The sequence below is a fragment of the Lonchura striata genome, chromosome 3 (assembly GCF_050655825.1).
Source record: "Lonchura striata isolate lonStrDom1 chromosome 3, ASM5065582v1, whole genome shotgun sequence".
In the NCBI taxonomy this organism is placed as follows: domain Eukaryota; kingdom Metazoa; phylum Chordata; class Aves; order Passeriformes; family Estrildidae; genus Lonchura; species Lonchura striata.
Genome location: NC_140705.1, coordinates 62705209 through 62732522, shown reverse-complemented (window position 1 = coordinate 62732522; position 27314 = coordinate 62705209). Strand labels below are relative to the sequence as shown.

Sequence of the window (27314 nt, the reverse complement as noted above, 5' to 3'; positions counted from 1 at the left end):
AATCCCACGATAATTAGGTACCCATTTTCCGCAGTGCCTCCCACCGAGCCCGGACTCCTGGAGAAGATGAGGCTGCTGCCCCTCGACAACGCCTCTGTGGTGGCAGAGTGCTTCCAGCTCCGCCCCAGAGCAGCGCAGCACTTGAGTCTTCTGTAACTCACATCCAAAAGGTTCGCCCCCGCAGTCCGTCACCCACGGAGCCACCCCCATCAGGAACCACATGAGCTGGGAAATCCAAAGGCAGGGCTGTGCTGCTGTAAGGCTTTCTGCTCCCCATCCCCCACCCCCTAGGGACCGCATTGTTTTGGTTTCCTTCCATCTCCTTTTTATTCCTGCGCGTTCAGGTGACATTTTCCAAGTGTTTCCCGCTGTTGGGACGTTCACAGCGCCCGGGACGCCGCGGCGGGGGAGCGGCCTCCGGCGCACGGCCGGGGCCGGGGGGACGCTCGGAGACCGCCGTCCCCGCTCGCCCGTCACCCTGCCCCGGCTGCGGGGACACCGGCTGCAGCTCCGGCTCCCGGCGGCACAGCACGCCTGCCCCCGCCCGCGCCGGCGGGAGCGGGGCTTTCCCTCTCCCGATAAGCCCCTCCCGCCGCCCGCGCCTGGCTCGGCCCCGGCTCCCCTCGCAGCGCACGCCGCCTCCCGCTGCCGCCCGCGCCTGCTCCGGGAGGAAGAGGGGCGGCGGCAGCGGGCGGCCGGGAGGGACACGCCTTTCGCCCTCCCCGGCCCGGCCCCCCGGGCCCCACCGCCCACCGCGGGCGCGGCGCAGCGCAGCGCGGCCGCCGCCGCCCCGCCATGAGCCGGAGGTAGCGGCGGCCGCGCCTTCCGCAGCCGCCGCCGCCCGCCCGCCCCCGCCGCGGCGGCGGCCGGGCCCGCGATGCCGAACCAGAAGGGCGGCAAGGGCAAGAAGAACAAGCGCGCCAACAGCAGCGGCGACGAGCAGGAGAACGGGGCGGCGGCGGGCGGCGGAGCCGCGGCGGCGGCGGGCGGCGGTGCCGCGGGTGGCGGCGGAGCCGGAGCGGCGGCCGCGGGCGGCGGCGGCGGAGCGGGCGGCGGAGCGGGCGGCGCGGCGGCCGCGGGCGGCTCGGCGCCCGGAGACGTCAAGAGCGGTGAGCGGCGGCCCGGGCCCCGCGGCCTCCCGCGGTGGCGCAGGCGGCGGCGGGGCCGCGACGGGGCCCTCGGGGCGGAGGCGCGCCCGGAGAGGGCGGCTGTGCGGGCGGCTGCCCGGGGCGGCGGCGGGACTCGACTGGGCCCTGCGCGGCTGCTGCGCGGGATCTCCCCGAAACACCCGCGGGGCGGGGGCTGCGCGCCGGGTTCCCCGCCCGGTGACCTGCCGGAGGGCGGGGGCCGCCCGGCGGCGATGCTGAGAGCGGCGGGATCCCGCGGCTGCGGGCGGCCCGGGAGCAGAGCGCATCCCCGGCGGCCGGGAAGCGCATCGCTCCCGGGCAGCGGATTCGGTGCTCCGTTGAAAAATCCCCGCTTTATTCCGTCACGATTAAAAATGGAGTCCTGCTTTTCGGTCAGTTTTGTTTGCCGTCGTACAGCAGTTGGGTTTGTCAGGGCAACGTGCTCGCTTCGAATCAACCATTTTATGCTGCCTTTGGTCGGTGGGTTGGATTTTGGTTCCTAGCGGTTTTGGTAAGGTGGTGTATTGCAGAAACTTGAATTGCTATTCGTGTTTGTTTCGCTGCAAAAGGATGTGTCAGGTTAAAACTAAAGGCAGACAAAGATTTTATTACAGTTTTGCTAAGCTAAAAAAACCACCTCTTAGTTCGGCTGCTATGTTTGTAAACTGCGGTGCAGAGTCCCCGTTCTTCACTTTTTTTCCTCTCCCAAGTTCGATTTCAGCTTTTTACTCTCCATGCTTTTCTAAAGTGGGAGGGTGGCTACAACTGGTATTATGCTTTGTGACGGTAGTTTTGCCTACTGCTGTTAGAAAGGCACTTCCAAGTGTCTTTGGTTTTCAAGATGTCTGATTCCCATGTATTATTATTTAATGGAAACTTTTCCTTGGAAATACTATCAATTTATTACAAATCACTTTAGCTCACAAGTTCTTTGCCAGACTACTTTTGTAAGAGTATTACTCCAGAGAATCATGGAGAATGACTAGAATTTCCTTTTTGGGTTTGTTTGGGGTTTTTCCTTTACTATTTGCTTTAAGTGAGTGAACAAGGGGGAAAAAGGAGAGGTTAACAGGAGTTAGAAAATTGCTGGAGTATTTTTATCGTGGTTTCAATATGGTAATAGTATGTCCAACATCCACATTGCAGGTGGTGTCTTACACGTTGGCATTTCTTCGGATGGGGAGAAGGACTTTTTTGAATTTTTGTTTTGCTCAAGCACAAGTGGCAGCAGTGGTGCATCTCTGGTGTGGCTGTGTTGCCTGTGGATGATGTGGTGGTGTTCCATCTGCAGGTGCCGCACGAGGTGATGCCAGTGAATGCTGGTAGTGGTATGGCTCGCTACCCGGACTGGTTATCAGTCTTCTGCTGTAAGACTTTGTGTCCCACATGCTTGGCATAGCCTTCCCCTGTGCTGGCCAGCTTCCTCAGAAGTTGAGGTTGCCTTTCTGATATCTAACCTGAGGTGCTCCTTTATTCTCTCTCCCTGCTTCCATATCACTTCAGTGATCAGAAGCATCCATTGACTCTTTCACCAAATCCCTCACTTCCCTTTTCTTACCCCCCCCACCACAGAGGTGCAACCTTGGCTTCAACATTTGTTGAACTCTGACAGAGTCAGCATTTGTTGTACTCTGCCTGGTCAGCACACCTGATCTTTGCATTGACAGAATCATTGCATCGTCATACCTTTATAGTCAGGTAAAGGCTGGATGGGTAGGTGTGGTTACTAGCTTTTTTTTACTACCCATCAGATAGTCTTGAGCTATATGTTTCATAAATTGTATTCTCCCTGGTAAGTGCAAAGCTTTCAACACTTTTGGTTTAGGTTGTGCTGCAGAATTGGGAGTCTGGCTCATGTGCAGGGAAAAGATTATACAGTGGTAACAGATTCTCTCAAGTCTTCAAACCCAGTGAATCTGAAATGAAGCTTTGTACTGTAGCCACCGCCCTGGAGGCAACTAGCCCATTACTAGACTCCAGACATTTGTTAGAGGGTGTGCACTTGAGGGTTGCTTGCAGTTTATGGAGAATGTGGCCTGCTGCAATGAGTGGTAGGGTTAACAGAGTTCTGCTGTGCAGTCAAGGCTTGACTGTGGGAGACTATCTGGGTTGTGGATTAAGTCTGCTGGGAAGCTCATAGCTGTGCTGCTTGTGGACACTGCAGCTGCATGCTGTGACTCGTGCTGCCCAGGCTCACTGGTCCTGTGAGACTCTGGGCTCACTCTTCTCTTCTGCATTGTCGCCCTATGCTGCTGTAGTGTAATTTTTGTGTGCCAGTTGTCACTGCTCTCCTACTCCACCTGTACCCTGGGAATGCAGTGTATGATCATAATGACAAAATCTGCTTTCTTTCATTAATGTGGCAAGACAGAAGTATGCAGGGATGAAAGCAGTAGGTTTAACAGTTGAAAATGTCTGTGCAGACCTTGGCTTTGCATTGTGATGTCAGTATGACAGTCCCATTACACAGTCACATCAGGACCCTACTTTGCTCATGAAGAGACAGTGATTCAGATATAGGGCTTTTATAAGTCTTCACAGTTCGTTGTGTGGTCCATTTATCGTTTCTGCCCCTCATCCATGTGGCATAATGAAATAGAATTTTTTATTTCCTCTGGGCTTCCCTGTGCAGCACTGACTAGCTGTGCCATGTGATTAGGATCTGCCATTGCAGCATCCCTTTCTTGTTCACTTTTACATTTTGATAAATGTTTGCCTCAATTCCTGCATATTTTTTTCCTTTAAACTATCAGCCAGTTTTTGGCATGATGACTGAGAAACGTTTGCAGACTTTTCTCCTGCCCCAACAGTGCGTTTGTTTATGTTTTTTTTTTTTTTGGTGGTGTTTCAATTTTTTTGGTGGTTTTCAATTTTTGGTGTTCCGAGCTCAAACTATGCTTGAAGGGTTCTAGAGTCTCACAGGGGGAATCAGGAAAGCAGAGTGTATAACCACTGACCAGATGTGATGGCTTTTCTTACCTTGCACTCTCAATTTCTCAGCAGGTATTGGGATCATACCTACAAGGGGAATTCACATTCTCTAGCTATGTCCTCAGTTCCTATCTCTTCCATCAGACCATATGATAGTTTAATCTTTCTTGACCAAAGTGCATCCATTTTCTGTACTAAGTGATGCACAGGTCATGGAGAGGGGGTTATAGGGTGTGGGTGGACTGGTTTAACAGTATCACAGTGCACAGGGAAAGTGAGATGTGATGTCACAGAAAGTCTCATTTCTTAGATTACATGTCTTCAGAGTGATTGAATGATGTTTCTAAAAAAGATTTTAATTTTCTGATTTTCTAGCTGGTTTTCTGCATTACTTTTTATAAAATCTGAGCTGTCATTGTGTTAAATTATACCAGCAACTGCATGGGATTTTGCACTTACCCCACTGATGACAGTGTTCCTGATGGCAGTAGTTGGTTACCTTCATCTGCAGACATAAATGAGTGTAACACTTTGTGGATACTTTGCCCCATCATCAGAAGAGGAGAATCCACAGGGTTTACTTTCAGATCTGAGGCTTTGAGGAACAAACTCCTATTCTGTCTCTGCCTTGCAGAGGCTGGACACTTTCAGACTGTGCTCCAGCTGTTTATCCTTTTATCCTGTAAACATCTTGCTCTAGTCTTGACATAGAGCTGTTTCTGACCTTAATAGTCCTTATTCTGTCCATTTTCTTTGCCGTGTTTCCATTCTTCATCTCATTGTCCAGTAGAGCCAAATCCTCTTCTTTGGCTTGGTGATCTCTATCTTAACATCTTGCTGCTTCATCCCTCTGTCATTGTCACTCTGTTCTCTCCAGCACTGTTGCTGTGGGAAGACTTAGAGAAAAGAAAAAGCTGTCTCCTTAGCTGCGCTTTTTCCCATTAACACGTAATTCAGTAAAGCCAGCCAAATTAAACTAAAAATACAAATACCCCCACAGCATAACTGTCTCTAAATCACTGTCCTACAGTGTACTGGCCACCTGTTTTAAGATCTTTTTTTTTTCTCCCCTGCCATAGGTGAGCCCTTAAACTACACAAGTGTCAGGACTGGTGAGTTGCTTGGTTGGCAGGTGGAGCTGGTGGCAGTCTGATCTGTGTGCTTTTGAACACTTCGCCTGGGTTTCACAAATTTGTAAGACTGATTTACTTTCAAATAAAAATGCTAATGTAGGAAAAGTGTATGAAGGGGGAAATCAGTAAGCACAACAGTGACTAATGTGTTGAACGCTATGACTGGCCAACAATTATGATTTATTAAAAAATAAATTATTATATCCTGGATGTGGGATAGTTAAAGATGGACATAAAATTCATCAATGCAATGTTTAATTTAAAAATGTGTTTTCAGAGAATGAATTGTTGTAGTATTTAAGCCTGGATTAATATGTGCTGTCAAATGTTCCCTGCTGCATATAACATCCAGTTCCAGTTTGGCACTCCAGTGATGTTCAGTATTGGCACCTTCTGATTATTTAGCCTGAGGGAGTCCCACTGGTATCAGTGAGACCACTTGGAAAATTAAGTTTCTGTTCTGTTGCAGTGACTACAAAATTTAATACCTATTAATTTACTAACGGGAATTATAATACCATTGTGTTCTTCTAACTGCAGAAATCAATTGAATGCAAATTTCACTGTCTCTATCAATGCAAATCAGGTTCAAAAGGACTTTCATGTTAGTTTTAGGATTTGAAACCTATACAATTAGATGCTTTGGTAGCAAATGCAGTTCATGTTTTGCAAATCTTTGCAAATAGAATCATGTTCATGGTGTTATTGAGTAAAACAAATATTATCCTTTCATGCAAGCAAGTACACACCTATTTAAGTTTGGGTTTTTTAAGTTACTTGCTATCAAAATGGTTATCAGTGCCCTGACAGCATTCTGTGTTCCTGTGATTAGTTATTGCTCAAGTATAGTGCTTTCATGAGTAAGGTTTAAGCTTGATGTTTGCTCTGTTTCATACAAAGAAATACAGTTTTTGAACTCGTTGCTTTGCTTTTGTCTGTACTCATTCCATATCTTACAGTGATCTAACAAGTAGTGACAAAGTGATTTCTAGCCCTTGGAGACATTTGTAAGTTTTCTTTAGCCTTGCTTACAGCCTTGCATATTGAGACATTCTTTGGTATTAAAGTACTGTCATGGCTGGCAGAAGTCCATCCTTCTCTGCTTTTCTTCCTGCAGCATGTGTAAGGGAAAAAAAACAGAGGAAAACCTTGCATTCAGCTCAGAGTAAAATACTACAGCTAATCTTCAAGGTGTCTAAATTATAACAGGATTAGTAGAGCATGGGTTTTCTTTAAACTCTTTTGATAGAAATTAAAATAATTTCAAAGAAGCTTCTTGAAGCAGTAATCTAGTCACTGGAGTGGGTAATTCCATTTTGAAAGCTTGTGGGATTTCGAGTGGAGCACTGGCATTTCCTGGTAGACTTTAGTGACATTTATCTTGAGAGCATTCACTTCAACCTTTATGTCTTTCTGTCTGTCTCTCAGAGTCTATCAGTCCTCCTTCCTGGGCTTGAGAGGGATATTGCTGTTGTTCCTGTCTCCCAGGATGCCTGCTGGGAGAGAAGGCAACTTCTGTTGGAGCCTGGCTATTGAGTGTGCCTGGCACTCCGCATCTCCCCTTGTGTGCACTGCTCCCGTTATGGGAGCAGTGTCCAGCTGAGGTCTCTGTGCCACGCAGATGCCAGAGATGGTACATGACAGGGCTGAGACCCAGCCTGGCATTGTGAGGGAGATGTCTGTGGGAACTAACAGCTCCACATCAGGAGCTGCTGTCTTGAAGAGATGCTGGGCACTGCATCTTTTGTTTCCCACTGAGTTTCTACCAGCTTCTTTAGCCTTTAGCATGGGAAACAAAATACAGTTTGTCTCAGTGAAACTTGGGAAGGATAGACCAATGTCACAAATATCCCTATATTTGAAAATAAAAGAGGTGTTGGTACCACTTGATTCAACCTGCTTTCCTTTCTCTCTTGCCTTCTTGTGCTTTTGGACTGGGTGTGGTGGCTAGCTGGCTCTCGGTCTGGGCAAGTCCAGCCTGCAGTGTTTACATCTGTGCTTGGCATTAGGGCATCTACTGCATGCCACAGTTATCTCTATTTCCAGCATGACTTGGAGTTTGCTACTGAAAACTTGCTAATGCAGGTACAGTAGAATCTGCATTAGTTGTTATTAGAATGACTGTTTCTTGAAACACCAAGGTTAATTCTCTGTGGCAGTTAAGTTATTAAAACCTCTTGGAAGGCTAAAGTGAGAGGATTTAATGGTTATGGTGCTTTTCTATGGGGACAATTCATGTGCAGATTAAGCAACGGCCAGCGTTCAAAACACATTAAGGCCCATCAGTCTTGAGATAGTCATTAATCTCTGCATTCACCTTTATAGAGGTAATCGGAAAAATCCACATGATGCTGAGGAGTCTTCCTAGCTGGGGCATGATTGCTTATGGCACAGAGAACCAATTGTCTTCTGACCTGGTTAAACCAAATCAGAGTTCACATGGGAGTATTGGGAGTGCATAGTTGTCCTGGTACTGATACAGGTAGAGGCTTAGGTCTGTTCTCTGGGGATATTTCCAGTTGGATTCAGGTGTTACAGCACAAGCCAGGGCAAGATTTCTTCTATACAGAGAGGGTCTATACATCCCAAGCAAAAGTCAAAACTTTTGTTTGTGATTGTTTTCTGTATTTGGACAACACATATTAAATGGAAAGAAACTGGCTAAGTTGTCTAGATGATAATTGTACAGATGATGGTGATTTCTACAAGACCATATGAATTCTTGTGTTGGGTTTCAGCAGCGTAGGCAGTAGGTTCAGCTTGGAGCACAGATGGCTGTGTAAACAAGCTACAAAATTATTGTGCACATGTAAGTGCCTATTATCCTTAGCTTGTATAGTTTCAATCTTGATTTTCTGCCTTACTTTGAGGTGATGGTTGAGCTGGGAGTGGGTGGTTGAATGAGAGCTGCAGATAACAGTATCACATGCTGGTTGCTGATTTCATAAACAGGCATTAGCTCAGACTGTGCTGTTAGTTAGAATGTGTTAATGTGGCAGGTATGAGTTAAGCCTTCATGATCTCCATGGTGTTTTCCTGCTGCTGTGAAGTTGCTAGGTGTGTTTTTTTTAATTTATTTTTTTATTGTCAAGAGATTGGCTTGGAGGTCAGATGTGAAGTTAGCATAAGTGAAATGCATGGAGATGCTTCTAGTAGCTGTTGGGCCCTCTGGGAGTCTCATCACCTAAATTCTCAGCTGAACCAGGGTTTAGCAGCTCCAAAATCGGAAATCTTTTCTAGGGGAAGGTGAGCACTTCATGTTACTACTCACTTAATAGAATTAGTGACATCTTGCACATGGGGTAAAACATGAGGGAATGGGGCTGTTTATGACTTTGTTCTCCTTAAATCCCTTCTGAGTAGGTGTTGCCTGGAGCTGTGTGGTACTTGGGGGCAGGATTGAGCTCTGGATTGGCACCTATTGACAATGTCAATATGTAGATGCATGATAGATATAAAGCTATCAGCCAGACTGACTGCAGACAACTCCTCCTTGCAATGGCACTGGCTCTGTTGCTTACTGCTGGCCTTAGCTTCTTTTTCCAAGAGCATGAGAGACTCTTACAGCACAGAAAAAAGCCTGTGATAAGAGTGGCTTATCAGGTGCTGCTGTCCTAGTTTTTTCCTTTCCCTCCAGGAAGATTTTGTCTTGATCATTCGGCAAAGATTGCTTAAGAAGTTCTGAAGAGATATCGGTCATCATCAGTGAGTGTTACCAGTATAAGCCCCAAGCTGAGCTGTTTTGAAAGACTTCTCTTACTGTTTGTCAGCTGTTAGTTGTTGCTGCTGCACTGAAGATCCAAGCCTGCCTTTTGGATCAACTTGTGAAATTATTTTTCTTATTACATTCTTCTGCTGCTTTAAGGCTCTTAGGAAAGTGGCCAGTTATTTATTTGTTGCCATATTATTTGTACTATTTAAGCAGTTATGAGTATAACAATATCATTTTGTCACATCTTTGTAATCTCTGGAGTATTAGATTGTATTGCAAGGTTCAACAAAGCAAATATATCAGACACTTAATTCAAGTTTTCTCTTTCTGTCTGTTTTGTTGTAGGGTGGTGGTTTATTTTCTACAGCTGCATTACAGTATTGCTGCAGTAATATTGTATGACTTAAATTAAAAGAAAGCTATGATGATGGCAGGGGAAATTCAGAAGATTCATGCAGATGGTTGGTAGGGAGTGGCTTTCCCCAGGAGTGACTCAGCTCTGGTTCAGGCTGGCAGAGTGAACAATTCCTAGCTGTGTAAGGTTGTGAAGAGAGCAGTGTTCATGGGAAAGCAGGCTAGAGGTTAAAGTGCTTGCTTTGCAAGGTATCTGTCCCACAGGAGCCCTTCTGGCCTAGGTAATGTGCTGGCAACTAGTGTGTCCTTGGCATAGATAAAGAGATGCTAGAGTAACAGTAGACAGAGAGCAAGCCACAGTTAAGTGTCTTGCAGCTAATCTGGAGCCAAGACCTTTCCCTTTTTTTGGGGATAATATCTTTTTCTAGATCCCTAATAACCTACTGTTGCCTGACAGTTGTTTTAAGATGACAGCAGGGCCATCTCGTCCAGCCACCACCACACTTCCCTCTCCCTGTGCCCCTGGCCTCACATCTTTAACACCTCCCTTAAGTTTTACCAGAGATGGCAAATCTGTGCAGTGAGCTGCAACCTATGCCGACGAGTATGGGAAATAATTATCTGTTTCTGTCCACTGACTGAAAAACTCTGGTCCTTAACACAATGGATAATGTGGGAGCATAGCAGGGGAAGAGCGAATTTTGCTTTAGGCACCTGCATTGAGGACTTGGAACAAATGAGAGCAGTCACGAAACTGAAGCCCTGGAATCATTGCATTTGGCTTGCTGGGTGCGTCTCTGGTTTTATGATGGGTGTGTAAACAGAAGTAAACAACATTCTCCTTAATATACTTCACCAGAGGGGAGTTCCTCAGGCAGCTGTTGTTCTGCAGCTTTCATTTGGGTCATAAAATGGGAAGGATGGTCTTCATATACTGCCTTTGTTTTTTTATTAAAACGTACAACCAGTTTGTGTGAGATTTGTTTTGCTGAAAGAGGTATTTCTCAGATGTTCTGTTTCTGTTCCTATTCCTGGCTTTTATGGATGTTTATAAACCTCAACAGAAAAAAAATGACAAAAAGCCAGAAAAACCAATCCAGGTTCCTTGCAGTCTTCTGTCATATTCTCATTTTTGAAAGAAAAGTTAATTTTATGGTGACTCTGTCAAACATAAAACACAACCTTGTTTAAACAGTGAGCTATCTTTGCACAAATGTACGTGTGTTTGGAATGTCGTATGTTATTTCTGTTTTAGAAGACATTTATGTACTGCTCCTTCCAGCTATTTTCAAAATTGCTGTTCCAAACCACTACAGAGGAATATGAGAAAACATTTATTTTTTTTTATGTGGAAACATAATGTATTGAAAGAAGCAGCATGCGCTTGTAGTTGCAACTTGACAGCCTATGTTGAAGCTGTTCTGCTACACAAAACTGCACGCTGTCTTGTTTTGTTCTCTTAGGCTGTGAAACCCATCTTGAAACTGAGAGTTAAATAGAAATTCTTTTATCGTTATTTTGGCATTCTTTTGAAAGGAGCTGCTGGAAGATTAGATGTTGCTCTGATACTGTGTAATCTTTAATTTTCCCTGAAGTTCAGTTACATAGCTTTGGAAATCAGAAACTTGTTAAGCTGTTAGCTACTTGGAAGCAAATTATATTTAGGTGACAAACCAACTTGGGGCTATAGGTGTGGATGGGCAGTTTGGCCATGTAATTTCTATTTACTTCCCATCATAATCGCTCTTGACAGTAATCGTTAACACTGTCATCATAAAACATTAGGATAATGATTCGAGCTCTGACCTTTTGAAGAATATCTTAAAATTTATTTCTAATTATGGGAAGTACAAGGGCTGGATAACAAGAATCTTTTCAAGTATTGTAATACTGACAAAAATTATTTTCCTCATTTATAAAATGGTGATTAAATAACCCAGACCACTTTCAAGGGTGTGAATTGATGGGAAGAGCTCTTCACATTACCTAAAAAGAGGCTGCCATAGTGATCTGAATGCTGTCTCTTTTGCTTCTAAGGCATATTGGTTGCCATGAACTGGGAAAATTGCACAGAAATTGCTGTTTTCTGTTTCTCATTTATTCTTTACGGAGGAACATGTGGCATGGTTATGTTTGGCAGGAGTGATGGGTACAGAGAAGTCTGCAAGGGATGTTTGGTCCTGCACAGTCTGTTTTGTACAGATAATTTGAGATGTGTGGCAAAAGCAAATGTTGGCTTGAGGTTTTTGTATGCTTTTCAGGTAGTGGAATTTTCTGCTTTTTTAAATAGAGGAAAACTGCAGAAAGCAGTAGAACTTTCTGCTGAGATGGCTTAAATTAGCCATACTGGGCTTCTCAGTTTCTGTTGTGGAAATATTGCAGCAGTTTAATCAGGGCCTTCTTCAAAGCAGCAGACTTGATGAAAGCAAATCTGCATCAGTGAAAGCAGGTGCTTTGAGTCGCATGGCATAACCTGTGCTGTGGAGCATGGCCACATGGCAGAGAGACCTCTTAGTTTTCTGGAGTATTTCCTATGCAGCTACAGTGACAGCAGTGAAATGTCAGATGAGTCCTCAGAAGAGGTGAGTAGACACCAGCTTCTCCTCTTCACAATGTTTTCCAAAGTAGTTTCAGTGCCACCATTTAACAGTTTATTGGGGTCTTTTGCATGATGGAAGGCTTTTGTTAATTCTATGTCTTCTGGCTACTCTAGACCTGCTTTTGCTGTGGTGATTATGTGACCAGCCAATTCACACTGTAGATAGCAGATCAGATGAGGGAATGTGTGAAAACTTTGTAATCATCCAGTTAACTTAAATGTTGAAGAAGACATCACTGTCCAGAAGTTGCAGCTTTGCCTTTTCTTGCCTGTGGTTCTGCTGTGTGGGAATTTCCTCAGGTAATCTGGTGTCTGTAAATTCTTAAGGAGAAACTGGAGAAGATCTCATTTCACAGTATTTCCATTGACTGACTAGGAAAAGGGAAAAAAAAAAAAGTCTGTTGAAAGTCGCCTTTATTTTAGCCTCTAGACACTGAGTACATGATCATAATTAAGTAATTGCAGACTTATTTTCTGGAATACATGTGGTGATGGTTTTTGTATTGCAGTCACTTGTTTTATTAATTTAATTTTTTGTCCACATAGTGAAGAAGAGTCTGTAAACTTTTCAGGGAACTTGAGATCATAGGTTTTTGCATACAAACTCAAAAATGTGTTCAAAGGCTGATCAAGGAAACACTTTCCTTTTTTTAGTCAGTTAACTATGCAGGTATGGATGAACAAGTATAGTGTCTGTATGCAATTCTAGACTTGTCTGTGTAGTACTTTCTCAGCTGTCAGCTATAATTATACCTGTAACTGTTAGAACATTTACTCTCTGAAACACAGTGAGAGTGTAAGTGGATTTTTGGCATGTTCTTTTTTTTTGTTGCCTTCTTGTAATGGTGGAAAGGAATAGCTACCAAAATAGATGAATAAAGGAAATGCATAAATGAGAATTGTTCATATTGGTGCCTCTGGTACCTTGCCTAACATATGACTTCTGACAATTTGCCCTTCATGGGTTCAGTTTAACTGGCCTTTAATTACATAAGGATGCTATAATTGTGAACTATACTTTCAGACCTTAAATATGATGAAGGAAAGACTGACAATGAAGAAGAGCTTTTCAGAGATGCTTGCTGTGGTAGTGTCTTGAATTGAAGTCTGGGAGAATGGGGGGGAAAAAAACTCTCAACTGTTAAACTGACAGATTGTGTTTCAGAGCAGGTAAGTTATTACTCACTTCTGCTCTTGGCCAGCAACATTTGTAAATAATAGCAACATTATACTTAATAACACTCAATAAAAGAGTGGAGGAAAAATTAGTCACTGGTAGCCAATAAAATTGTTGCTTCTCAAAGACATCTCCAAACTTGTAAGTTCTTAGTGGGCTTTTCAAAGATGCAAGACAACCAAAACCAAAATATTTGTTGCATTATAGAAGGGATTTCCAGAGTGTATCCAGGAAAACCCTCTCATGTCTCTCCCCTGCTCTCTCAAATTTGGTAATTTGTTTTTAATGACTGAAAAGTCCATATTTTGAAATGAAATAGACTTTTTCATCTTTGAAGGAAAGCTTTTGGGAATGTGTTCTGCTTGCAATTTACAGGCCACTCCCTGAAGGAAAGGTATTGCAGAAGAACTATTATTGTAAGTGTGTCACTTCTGGCATTAGAAATCGAGACAGAGAAATTAAGTGAAGGATGTGGCATCTTCCAGGGGATGGCTCAGGAAAGTTTTTCTGTGCAATTTGTGCCTCTTTCTTTGGTATAAGTAAGTTTTAAGAACTTCGGTAATCTTGAATTTATTGAAGGTAGCTTTGAACATTCTGTTTGTTTATAGCCTTTTCCAAAAACTTGCTGGGAAAGGGACCACTAGCGCAGCAAAGATCTGTTGTTGTAGAGCATCTGATTTGTATATTAGTGCTGTAGGACAGGTGATGGATAGTGGGTCTCTTACTGAGAGTCGGGTCAAAGTACATCTAGGAGCATAAAACCTCTCATTCTACTGCAAGTTCTGCAGAGTTGTTTGTGCAAGCAGTGATAAAAATGGGATTAAAAACAATGCAACAGAGTGGTGGTTTTTTTTAACCTGCTTATCAGATGGAAATTTAAAGTCCAAAGGGGAAAAAACTTCAGTCATGGCAGTCTGTCTCCTTAAGACTCTGTGCACCTCTGCCGTAAGTCCTGGGGCTCTGGCTGAGACTTCAGGGGAACTTCAGGAAGCTGATTGCTGTGTTTTAGATAGGGTGAGACAGCACTTGACCATGGAAGACCTGGAAGAAGCCTGCTAGTATTTGAAAGCAGCCTAGAAAGGTTAAAAGGCAACCTGACAGCCCTGTTGGATCAGTGCTTTCTGATCAAGCAGAATAGTTAGGAAGACAGAAATACAGAGAAGAAATATTTGTATTACTAGAGTAAGCATCTGTGGTGGGGGTCAACCTGCTACAGCATCTAAAAAGTTCTTACAAAAACTGCAGCAGAAAATTTCCAATCTTGTTGAGCCTCCCAGCTGCAACAGAGCAGCCAGCAATGGGAGTCATATGGTAGTCTGTGGTACTTTGGTGAGAAACTGGAGAATGTCATTGGTTGGTAAATATAGAAAATTCTTTTGTAGAGTATTTTTTAATGTGGAAGCTGATATTGTTGCTGTGAGATAATTGAAGTAAACTATTCTTTGCTCAAGGATATAGCAAAGCTGCTATTGCATTTGGCTTTTTTTCACCTGTCTGTGCTGCAGAACTGTTTGGTTTCTCAAATTTAGCTATCCAGAAGGTCAGTGGTGGTGATAAAGTCTGTATTTGCCTAAGCAATGTTATGAAGGCCCGTCTTTCTGTACTAGGAATGTAAGCTCTTTGTCGTACTTTGCTCCCTCATTTTCTCCCTAGCTGTTGTCTCTTGCTCAGTCCACAAAAAAGAAATTTCTTTTCTCTCAGAAAAGATAAATTCCTGCCTCTCCCCATAATTGCAAAGCTGGGCTTACTTGCTTACTTACATGTATTGCGTATCTGTTTTTCAAGCAGACATCTCTGTGTGTTCTTCCCATGTTGCCTCTCCGGCTTCAAAGCAGCCCTCCAGAAACATTCACAATGCTTTCTCCTTCCTTCTTAACACCTTGCAACAGTATCCACAAATGCTTGAGGGCTAATGCTTCTGAGGTGCTTTGTATTTGAATATTAAACAGAGTGTAGTGTCATCTTGTTTCTTTATTTGTGTATTTCCTTTTCTCTTTTCACATGCTTATCTCTCTTTGGCAAGTACTGCTTTTTTGCACCGACCCAGAGCTGATGCTTGTGGCCCTTTAGTAATACAGGCTATTAGTAAGAGCTTGCATGTGTTTGTCACAATGTTTAAAGAAAGTACTGCAAAAAATGGGCTATTAAATTATTATTGTATCTGTTTTACTTTCTACAGAAGCCCCTTGTGCTACTCCACTGATCTGTAGCTTCGGGAGGCCGGTGGACCTGGAGAAGGATGACTACCAGAAGGTTATATGCAACAATGAGCATTGTCCCTACAGTACTTGGATGCACCTTCAGTGCTTCTACGAGTGGGAAAGCAGCATCCTTGTCCAGTTCAATTGCATTGGCAGAGCCAGGAGTTGGAACGAAAAGCAGTGTCGCCAAAACATGTGGACCAAGAAGGGATACGACCTGGCTTTTCGGTTTTGCTCCTGTCGGTGTGGGCAGGGTCATTTAAAGAAGGACACGGACTGGTACCAGGTGAAGCGAATGCAAGATGACAAGAAGAAGAAATCAGTGTTGGAGAAGAGTACGGGAAGGTCCATGACAGAATCTGCAGAGGAGGCCAAAAAAGGCAGGCCGGCTAATAAGCCGCAGAAAGGCTTGAGTAATGACCTGCAGCGAAGGCACTCTATGGACAGGCAGAACTCGCAGGAGAAGGGTGTCATGGGTGGCAGCTACGCTGTTCGCTCGCCCTGTGTCTCTCCTGGCCAGTCCCCACCCACTGGCTACTCTATCCTCGCCCCCACGCATTTCAGCGGCCCTCGTTCCTCGCGATACTTGGGAGAGTTTTTGAAGAATGCCATTCACCTGGAGCCCCATAAGAAGAACATGGCTGGTGGGGGCATGTTCAGGAATGCACATTTTGATTACGGGGCAGCTGGCTTGCAGGCACATAGATCAGGACACTTCGATACCCCAGTGCAGTTTCTGAGAAGGCTCGATCTATCCGAGTTGCTCACTCACATCCCCAGGCATAAATTGAATACTTTCCATGTGCGAATGGAAGACGATGCCCAGGTGGGCCAAGGGGAGGATCTTCGGAAGTTCATCCTTGCTGCTCTCAGTGCCAGCCACAGGAATGTTGTAAACTGTGCTCTGTGCCACAGGGCGCTGCCAGTGTTTGAACAGTTTCCGCTGGTGGATGGGACCCTGTTCCTTAGCCCGTCAAGACATGATGAGATTGAATATGATGTTCCCTGTCACCTTCAAGGTACAGGTTGTCTGTCAGTCATACTAGGTTTCATTAAATGATGGAACTGCCTTCTGTACCCTGTCCCTGCCATTACAGATTTTCATCCTGGTCGTGTATTTTTAAGCAGTTCTGTAAAGCTTGAAGTAATGTCCAAAATATTCACGTGGATCAGATTGAAACCCTTAGAATGCTGTACAGAAAGATGCCATATAGAAAGTTACATGCCTTGTGTTTGGGCTTACAACTAAACAAGTTCTGATCCGATTTCTAGGTAGACCATGAGAAGCTTTTCCAGCCAGTCTGTTCTGGAGCTTATGCATGCTCATGTATCTCTTGGGAATTTTGTTCCAAAATGCACATCAGCCTTTTAAAGAACCTTTTCTGCTGTGCTGCAGCCTGCATGGAAATTGTGTTTGTACCACTGATGAGGGTGATGTACCTCTCATCTGCTTTCAGACTAGAGTATCAGTTTTATTTTATAGCAAAGTATTATTTCTTAAATACAGAAAAGGCTGTAGTCTGGCCTGCATTAACACAGGCCTGGAGAGGTTGGATGTAGTAAGAGTCAGGTTTTAATATGGTGTGTTAAAGAGGCAGGGTAGCAGTGAAGGTTTTAGACTTATTTCCAAACTTGCAGGTGCTTGAACTGTGTCTTGATTATGTCCTACCTCTCAGATGAGTTGAGACCATAGCACGTGTTTCTTTTTTCCTTAGAGAGACAAATGGATGTGGGCCAGCATGAGCTTCAGCTGTTCCTGAAAGCTGTGGCCCAAATTTAAGTGATCAGGGTGGTACATGGCTGGATGTGCCTGTTCTGCAACCTGTTGGCAGTCAGCATGGCTAAAATAAGTCAGAGAATGTATTCCAAGTCTGGTGGCCAAAAGCATAGAATTATATGTTGGAAAGTGTGTTGGTAAGGGATTAACCAGAGGTATTTTAACATTAAAGTTTCTCACCTTTCAATAAAATACATTGTATACCATGCATGGTCATAATATGTGTTATGTAACATACCTTTGCTCAGTAAACTTTGTATTTTTTTTTTTTTTTCCTTAAATCACTATGCACTAAGTCACTAAAATGTATTCATGCTAACATTATTGTTTCTGTCTTGCCTAATGTACCTGAAGGGGAAAAAACAATTGGCAAATATACAAGCCAGAAAAGTTCCAGGATAAGCAGAATATACCTTTGTGAGATAGCTATGCTTACTTGCTTTGATGGGGAGTCACACAATATGCTTTGATTTTTTTCAGTATAAAAAGCTGCTTTAGTAATAATAGTGAAACTCATTGTTTGTTAACATTTGCCTCTACGAATGAAACTGTGAAACTATTTTTTTACCTTAATTATTTCTTAACTGTTGGATGGTATATCTGAAAAACTTGTTTAGACAAGTTGCTGTGAATAATTAATTGTTAAAATTTTTGCTTCCTTGTCCTGGGTAAGATGGTTTTTTTAACAGAAGTACTCTCTGAAGTGAAATTAAGCTGCTCAAGGTGCTATTCCAGGCTGTTATTTTCTTTTCGGTACAGAAAGTCATTTGTGTTACTTCAGGCATGTTTAAGATATTGCCTCATTTCCAATACAAAAAGTATTCTGAAAATTAAATGGTGGGGGAATGTAGTATTTTAAAGTGCCAAAAATGGTGCAGAACTTCAGATGGGGAAAGATATTTATTTTCCTGCTCGACACAACGGTTGTGCATGGAATTGTTTGAAGATTACCAATCTTGAGTGTTCACTTTAGGAACAGAGTTAATTATATATGTTATATGTATATTACATACATTTTAATTTCATCCCATCATGTTTTCTAGAGCTGAACATGCCAGTGTAGAATAACTAAATTTTTACCAGCTCACACTAGTAAGTGTGTTTTGTATGTATATTTTAAGAAGAATCTGTTTTTCTTGTTTTTCTAAAATAGTTGGCTTAAAAACCAAAACAAGTAAAAACACAGACTATTAATTTTGTGTCTGGTATAGACTAATCATAAATTACTAATATTTTGTTCCCATTTTTGTAGAAGAGTTACAAGATATGGGTATGTTGAATTACAGTTTGTGATGTGTTCAGTGCTTTGATGCTAAAGAGCATAAATTGCAATCCAAGGTGAACACATGTTGAGCACAGTCCTGTTTTGTTGCTGTTCTGTAATTTCACTACTGCTTAGCTCTGTCTTACATAGCAGTGCAAAATCTGGTATGTTATAGGATTAGTACTTGGTGTCAGGCCACTTCTAATAGCCAACAATTAAATTGAAAATCAATTTAGTCATACAAGTCAGGCATAATCTTGGTACCAGATCTTTATAATTTATGTTGAAATTTTGTTTTTTTGTGAAAGTCAGTCTCAGATTTTGCATTGGTTAGTTCAATTACATGTATGTAGTGAAAATATTTGATTTCCAAGTGTGAACCACTTGTTTTTTATGGACATAAATGTAACTCAGGTTTTGAAAGCATTGTGCATACAGAGCCTAAGGTGATGACAGAGCTCATTATATTGATAGTTCTGAATGGCATGTTAAAGTCTTTGTATGTGCTGTATATAATGTAAATATACTTGTTAATGAACAGTCAGAAGAAAGTACATGAAAAAATTTGCTCTTCTGACTGTTGCTTCTTTTCCATGGGGACTGTTAATTAGGTCGTTGGTTCCCTCTTTGCTGGAAGATACCAGCAACTTGTTAAATTAATCTGTACCAAGTTTGCTAATAAGATTCAGCACTTCTCCACTTCTTGTGTCAGGTGGGGTTGAAGCTAGGGCAATATTCTGGTTTTGGAAACACGGTGGCTGATTTTACAGCTTAACCTGGCATCACTTCTTGGAGGTTTAGCAACTCCTTTTATAAAATATTCTGACTTACCAGCAAATGATGTAAGGGAGAGTGGGCACGGTGATGACTAATTCCTGAGTGCTGCATAGCTTCAGTCAAGCCCTGTGTATTTCCTATAGAGAAGTACTTTTTACTTTATCATTCAGTCTTTATAGAGAAAAAAAAAAGTGATTTGTATCACTAAAGGTCAGATATCACATTGCAGAATATGTTTGTTTTAATCTTTTCTGCTGTTTAAGATGTGTCTTTTCTGTCCACAGGAAGGCTTATGCACCTCTATGCTGTTTGTGTAGACTGCTTAGAAGGGGTTCACAAAATTATCTGCATTAAGTGCAAGTCCCGATGGGATGGAAGCTGGCATCAGCTGGGCACTATGTATACCTACGATATTCTGGCAGCATCTCCCTGTTGTCAGGTTAGTACCATACATAAGTAAGACTCATAAGGTGAAATTCTAACTGATTAGATAAAGTCAAGTTGTGTATCTTTTCTCCCTTTGCGCCTTCCATCCTTCCTTTCAAGCCTGTAGCTATGAGTGCAATACAGGAGGGCTGACAGGTCTCTGTCCCTTAGTCTTCAGAGGTACAATGGCCTTTAGCTAGGCTAAAGTAATTGCAAGGGTCAGTGGTTAATACACTTACGTTTTTAAATAAAGCCCCCTTTAAATGCATTGGTAATTAAATCTGATGCTTTATCACTAGCATCACTAGTGTCAGGTATAGTTCCACATTTTGAGCAGACGTTTCATGTTTCCAGGGTTTTTTAGTTCATAAATTGTGTTTTATCATAATTGTAGCAAAAAAGTGCCAAGGGAACAGAAAGGTCCAAAATGTCTTTGTGCTTGGAGGTTACTCAGCTCTCCTTAATCTTTGTTGTGTTCATTAAACACTCGCCTAATCTGTGCCTTGAGAGAGGAAGATCCAAGGCCTGGGGCTACTCCATAGTGTGCCTGAGACAGCGGGTTGTTTGCATTCCAGAGAATTAACTGTCGTAATGGACAGAGCACTTCTGCTGTGCAGGTAGGGGTAGGCAGCTGTGAAAAAACATCTGCCTGGGAATGCCTCAGTGCTCCACTCCAGATGCTTGCTGGGACACACAGATGATGATAGTGGGTTAGGAGGGGAGCCTTGCAGAGATACACCCATTCAAACTGGGATCACTTCATGGTAATGTGCATACTTTAAAGCCATCTGGAATACTAGTTTGTCAGTATGCAAATGAACCATTTATTTTAAATTTAATATATTTACCAAAATGTGTTGCTCAAAAGAGAAATGATATTGCTGCTATTGGTTAAGGTGACATTGGTAGCAATTACAGCTACAGACTGATACATTACTTCCAAATTTAGTGTCTCTTGTAACTTTGAGGCTGTAACTTTCTTCTAAAAATAGGAACTTATAAAGGTAAGGAAAGCTCTGGTACTAACTTGCTACCTAAAAGTCAGCAGCTTCAAATCTGAATTGCTTCTCTTGAATGTACAAGAAGATATTTAAGAGCTCATTATACAAGAGCCTTAATTACATGATTAATGGACAGTGTGACAGTACATGGTATAACAGCTCGCTGTAAAAGCATTAGCTGCAGTGGCTGTGATTGCCAGATAATAAGCATTATTGTTTCACCATGATTGTTACAGATGGTTCTGTGTATACAGAAGAATGACATTTAAATATGGTATGTAATATAATTCCAATTTGCCTTTCTGGATTTATTTTGAATAATTTCATGCCTTACTTCAAAATACTTAATTCTACATCACAAATTTGCATGTAGAATAATAAACTGGAACCACTGTCAGATTACTAACTCTTAACTGATGAGCTGGACAGTAGTAAAGGAAAAAAATTTGGTTAAGAATTCCATAAAAATTAATAACCTAGTAGATTGTATTTCTTAAAATTTTTGCTTTTCAAGCAGAGCAGATAACAGTGAAGCTTTTGATTTTTTTCTTCTTGAGTCTGGTCTCAACAGGGATAGTACTTTCATAATTTCCTCCTCGCCTCATCCAGGAAAATCCCTTAAATCAAGATGGCCTAGACAATACTTTTTGTTCTTTTCAGTGGAGAGCTGAAGCTTTCATTAGTGTACTGTGCTGTGAGGTTAAACTATGGTGCAGCTCAGGCCCTCGCTGCTCATTTTTACTCTTTAACTTCTTTACAGTCTCAAATCCTTTCTGCTTCTCTTGATTATTCCAAAGGGCTTGCTGTGCTTTCATGCTGCCTGTTGCTTTCTTTGTATCAGATGGGCTGTGTTTCTCAGCTAGATTTCTTCTGAAGTCTCACTTTTTTTGCAAGAGCTGAATATTAATAGCTCTGTCCATCCTCACCTATGACCTTGAATTATTTCTCATATCCACCCAGTTAATGTTGCTTCTTTCTCAGTTGTAGCTTGTAGAATAGTTTGTGTATTGAAGTGATGTTTCGTTTGTATAACCTGATATGTATTATAAATGTTTAAATAGACTCTTAAAGTGACACAATACCATGTTGTACTGATAAAGTAGATCAAGTTATAAGTTTGTTAAACCAAAAGATTAAAATGCTGATGCATTTTGTAGACAGATGATGTTCAAATGTCAACCTAAATGGTTGAATTGCATGGCGCAAATATGAAATTTCTCTCTTTGCTTCTATTGAGACACCGCGTATTGTGCTGGGGGTTGAGGTATTGATTCAGAGATGAAGCAGCACAAAATAAACCTTGATATTCTCTACCTTCCATCAGTCAGAGCTGGGAGGTGACTCACTCCCCAGAATTTGGTGGTGGTCTTTAATCTGAAAGGCATGGTGTGTGCCTGCAAGTTCCCAGTCCAGGTGAGGAATGTCCTTACCAGCACATCCCATTACTGCCAGTTTCCTGACTGACCCCTTCTCCTGCTAGGGGGCACAGGGGACTGCCTCTGGCACCTTCTTTTCCAGAGGTGAGAAGCTAAGGGGAGTGTGGTTATTTCAAAAAGGTTTTTTTGTTTGTTTCTTTGTTTTTTACAGGCTCGACTGAACTGTAAGCACTGTGGGAAGCCAGTAATAGATGTGCGGATTGGCATGCAGTATTTCTCTGAATACAGCAACGTCCAGCAATGTCCTCACTGTGGAAATCTAGACTACCACTTTGTGAAGCCATTTTCTTCATTTAAAGTTTTGGAGGCTTATTGACGAAAGCTTTGCTTTAGTAATAGCTATTTTATGGGTATTTCAACTTTATTACATATCTTTTTATAGGATTCATTCTGTGATGAAATCTAATTTCTTTTCTAACTGAAAAAGCAGCTTCTTTGTCAGTGTACATATTAATATGTATATATACATGTTGTTAAAACCAGAATCCTCCTGACAAGATCTCTGTGAAGGTTGGAGGCAAGCCAATTTAATGGCCTTTCAATATATCCCGTGTGTGGGGTAAAGTTCAGCTAAAAAATCATTTGGGTTTATTTTTTGTATAGTTGTAATACAGTTTATAGGAAGGGTGTGGGGAGACATAAAGGACAGAGAAATATGTCCAGTTGGAAAATGGGTAATTGCATAGGGTTGTTCCTCCAGCTTGGTGGAAATGGGAAATCCTTGGAAAGAAATGTTTCTGTTGCTGTTGAATTCGTTCAGGCTTTTGCATTGGTTCCCAGGGGTGCAGGAGCTGGCCTTTTGTTGCCAGTCCCCTCGGCAGGCTTTCTTTCAGATTTCCCATGACCAGGGTAAACTGAGGTATCATGACAAGTGAATGTAAACGTGTGCCAGAAAATGCAATCTTGAATGAATTATTTCGGCATCGCGTCTTCCTGCTGTGTGTGTTTGATGTGCATTGCCCTCACTGACTTATAGTGCAGGCAGTAGTGCTGCTTCCAACAGGGCTGTCATGTGCCCAGCTGGGTCACCTGCTCATACCAAAACAAGCTGGAGATCTCAAAATGCTTTATTTAAAGGTATTTCTTCACAGACATTTTAGGGAAGGAGCTGTCTGAGCTGAACGGGGATGCGATTGTATGTGCCTGCTGGGACTGAGGCTTTACTGTCTGCTGCAGGCTGGTGTGGAAGGAGAACCATGAGGTGGGGTCTGGGCCCTCAGACCTGTATGAGCTTACAGGTACTGTGACACTGTTGAGGCAGGATGATATGAAAGGATTCCACATCAGAAGGTTTGAGAGTAAAACTGATTTATTTCAAATACATCTCTCTTTTATAGAGAGTATAGTCTCGACCCATTCTATTGGTCCTGAAGTAAAAACATCTCATACCATTGGTGTGCAGTGAATGACACAGTGGCAGAACTTATCTATAAACAATGTGAACAACAAGAGAGATAAAGAATTATTTACATTCTTTCTCAACTGTTTCCCAGACTTCTGCCTGGTTAGAAACCTTTGTTTTCTCTCTGACTGAACTGAGAATACCCACAGGTACTGAGTACAAAACTTGTCATCACTTTTTAAAACAATTAATTGCTGCATCTTCTCCTTTCAAAATTGTGTTCAGTCTAGGATCTAAAAACAAGGAGATGTTTTAAGAAAGCAAACTTAGCATATTTACTTTCTACATGCCTCTGTGCTGTACATAATAGACTGCATTAACCAGTGAATTTGTATCAGAGAGCTTGGCCCTGTAGACTCTGCAGTTGTTCTTTCTTGACTCCCATTTCGCCCTTCCTTAAATAAATTTTTCAAAATAGGTCATTAATCTTTTGCTTGGTTTCTCAGATCGGTTGAGATTTAAGGGACATTGTTTTTTTTGCTTTTCTCGGTAGTGTATTTATGAAGTGTTTGTCCACTGGAGAAGTGTGGGGTTTTTTTTCTGTTTACATGGTGGGATTATTTTTTGTTTCTTCTGAAGTCTTTTGTTTTTCCAAATTAGAATATTTTTAGAGTGTATCTGTTAAAATCATGGTCTTAAAAATGGCCCTGATAGTCTGCCATCCTGGGAAAGAAAACAAAAAAGTCAGAAGCCAAAATAGTGTTTTTTTCCTATGTTGGATTGAGAATTACACTTTCTACCGAATTAAGAAATTATCGTGCACATAAAACTCAAGTTGAATATCCATGTTTCTTTGTGTGTAAAAATGCTGAGTTCAGAGTTTTATTTCCTGGCTGTCTCCACTGCGGAATTAGCTCTTTTTAGCATTAGCTACCCTTCAGGTAATACCCAAGCTGCACAGAACGCTTCTGTTGGCACAGTTTGAGTGGCAATGTCCTTGGGTGCCACCCAGCTCATGCAGTCCAGTGCTGCTCTGAACAGCCATGGTGGCAGGCTGTGGTAGCCTTCACCACTGCTCTCCTTTGTGCAAGTTCCTGGGCTGGGTTTTGGGTCTGGAGCACGTTCTTGGGGTTTTGTGCAGTTGTCCTGTTGGCAACAGTTTTGGGAAAACCTGTTTCTTCTTCTTGGAGAATTACGAGAAAGACATTGAGAGACGTATAACACATCCTTTCATGGCTACTACAAAGTTACATGAAGCCCAGGTGCAGTGAGACCAGTTCTGCACCCACTGTCCCTAGGAGCAGGACCTGGCCTGGGCATACCTGGGCAGGAAGGAGATTTCTCACAGATAAACCCTGATTAGCTGTGCAGTGTAGACTTCCCTTGTGAAGAGCAATGGAATTATAATTTGGATTAACTCCTCCAGAAGGTTGAGCCCTGCAGCTTTGATGGTGTGTTGAGCAACCTGCTGGAGTTAGGGTGGCTAATGAGGTTGGAGTTGTGTTGCCTGGCAGTTCTGTGAGAACCAGACCACACAGAAAACAGTGGCTGTCGCAGCGACCTGAAATCACACAACAAAGACAAAGCTCCTGTAATTAAGCAATTAAAGAGAGCAATTAAAGCATACTTCTCTTACTGTAGGTTCAGTCTTCAGTGCCAGTCACACATTATGAGTCTGGAGTGTGAGCTCCCACACAGGATACATGGCATTGTGTGCCCACTTTTTTTGTACAGTGTTGGGAGGAGGTGTCACTGTACAGTGCACATGGTAGGGGAGAAGTGGGCTCTGGAGTTGTCCTAGGTACTTGTTCATTTGCTTCCCTTAGAGTAGCTTAATTTGCAGTTCTGCCCTTTAAGTTCTTGAATGCCTCTCAAGACAGTATGTGTGGCAATCAAAAATGAGTAGATGTGGAATAAAGGAAATATGGTCAGCTTTAAAGTAAGTATTTGAGAGATTGTGTAATACATCCAAGTCAAATCCAGGAATGGAACAGACTGAGAAAATGGGAAGGGAAAAGCACATTTAAAGTTGTAACACTGACAAGAAATTACATACGAATCTCTCTAAGAAAGCAGTTTAGTTTTTTGCCAGCTTTTCCTTTTAATTCTGCTGTTGAGTCTTACCTACTGCTTAAGGAATGCATATTTTCTTGTAAAACACATCTCTCAACTGGAGACTAGCAGCATACATAGCACTGTAAAAATGATCCTCAGTGGAAACCAGCTGAGCTACAGAAAGGTTCTTCTGAACTTTGCTTCAAAGTAAATGATCTCTAATTTGTAAAGACTTTCCCTGCTTCTTGTTGGTGCTAAAAGCTGCTCTTGAGTCACTGGAAAATGCATGATTTTCTCTAACATGCAGATTCCAGTCAAGCAGTCAGCCCTCACCTTTGACCAGGAGAATTTCCTGGGCTTTACTGAAGCAGATGTACAAATGCACCTTCTTTGGGACCTAATAGCTACTTTGGAGGTTAAACTAGACCACAGTTGCTCTGCTTCCTGTCTTGAGAAGCACTGGAAGTAGTCATGAGCTTACAAATACATCATAAAGGAAATTACTTCCCAAGCTAGGGAGCAGCTTGCTTTGTTTATTTGACTAGTTTATTCTTCATTACCTTTATTTTCTCTGATGCTATGTGTTCTTTTTAAGCTGGCCCATTGTCAGATTAAATTTGCCTGAAATATGTTTTATAAATGAGAATGTACTCCTCTGGATTTGGAGGTTCATTCTGCTCTTCTTAAGTGCACGATACTCCTTGTGATAGCAGTAGGAGTTGCATGTGCAAATGCTTTTCTTTCCAGTAGTTAACTTTCCTTTCCATAGGAGAGGCGTGCATTTAGGTAGACTTCATATTTTGGATGTGTAAAGCTGAATTCATTCATCACTAAGATGTCTACAAATAAATTTTGATAACCATAACTAACAAAATAGACATCTTTTACATGCTGATGTGTAATTTGACATCAACCAACGTGAACAGCCTGAAATTGTTGTTCTAATGCTGCAGTCATTAAAACTACAGTGTTGTGTAGCCAGACCACAGAATATCTTATAGTCTATTTACACTAACATCTCCAGTAATGAGCTGTGTATTCATAATGAGTTTAATTGGAAAAATACTGAATATTCCTACACGGGAGGCAGCTAGCCCGATATTTTTCTTTTTTCCTTTTTTTTCCTCCCTCCCATGTATTCCTCATTTTGCTGTACCAAGTAACCAAGGACAAACATGTTGTAAGGTCACTGGTGAGAAAACCCCTCAAAAATATACTTGTCCATAAAGGTTTCTTGTTGAGACATTCTTGGATTGCACTTTTGCAGATGGAAGAATATGTACATAGCAAATGAATGTTGATGAAATTAAAATAATTGGTTATGATATCATTTACATGTGTTGTTAAGGAATATTTTGTTGTGAGTTCTCTGTATTAAAAAGTAATAAATACCAGACAGCTGATGGTGTGGGTTCTTCTTTCCCTGTTTCTTACGCCTGCTCTTTATAGAATTACTCCAGTTGCTTTAAGTTTAAAGGGCACAGTAAAACCAGGTTTTTGGTGTCAATTACAGTGGAGCTTTGTGGTTGTCATTTTGAAGACTCTTGTACTACAGGGGTCATGGTGGGGTGTGTGATGTGTCACCTTGCCAGACTGAAGTCCTGTTGACTTTGTTGATGTCAGAAGTGCTCTTCCTGTAGCACAGTCAGTCCTGCAGGAGCAGTCTTAGGAATGCCGGTCTGCTGTGCCAGCTGCTGCCTGTGGGGCTGAATGGAGAACAGAGTGCTGAATCCTTCACTTCTCGGTGGAGTCTGTTAATGGAAAAGTACCCTGTGATGCCTGTGAAATACCAGAAGAGCTTCTGGAGGGCAGAACACAACAGGGTAGCACCTAGGGCAGAAGGGTTTCCCGTGTTATGACAGAACACTTCATTGCTGAAACCTGGCTGCAAATCTTTGCTTCCTGTCTAAGGTTTTTCAGCAGTCTGACTAATCGTGAAATCTTCCATTTTGGCAAACCTTGCTCCATATGCTTATGGCATGATTTTTCAGCCTTTATGTAT

At 42.3% G+C, this 27314-nt stretch overlaps 1 protein-coding gene across 1 annotated transcript; it reads left to right on the top strand.

The window, feature by feature from the left end:
• Positions 1–846: 846 nt before the first annotated feature.
• Positions 847–26715, top strand: HECA (HECA ribonucleoprotein granule regulator). The gene is made up of 4 exons (XM_021553165.3): positions 847–1109; positions 15213–16253; positions 19337–19491; positions 22067–26715. Exons 1-4 carry the CDS (start codon positions 878–880, stop codon positions 22229–22231), a joined length of 1593 nt encoding a protein of 530 aa, XP_021408840.1. The 5' UTR covers positions 847–877; the 3' UTR covers positions 22232–26715.
• Positions 26716–27314: the final 599 nt, after the last annotated feature.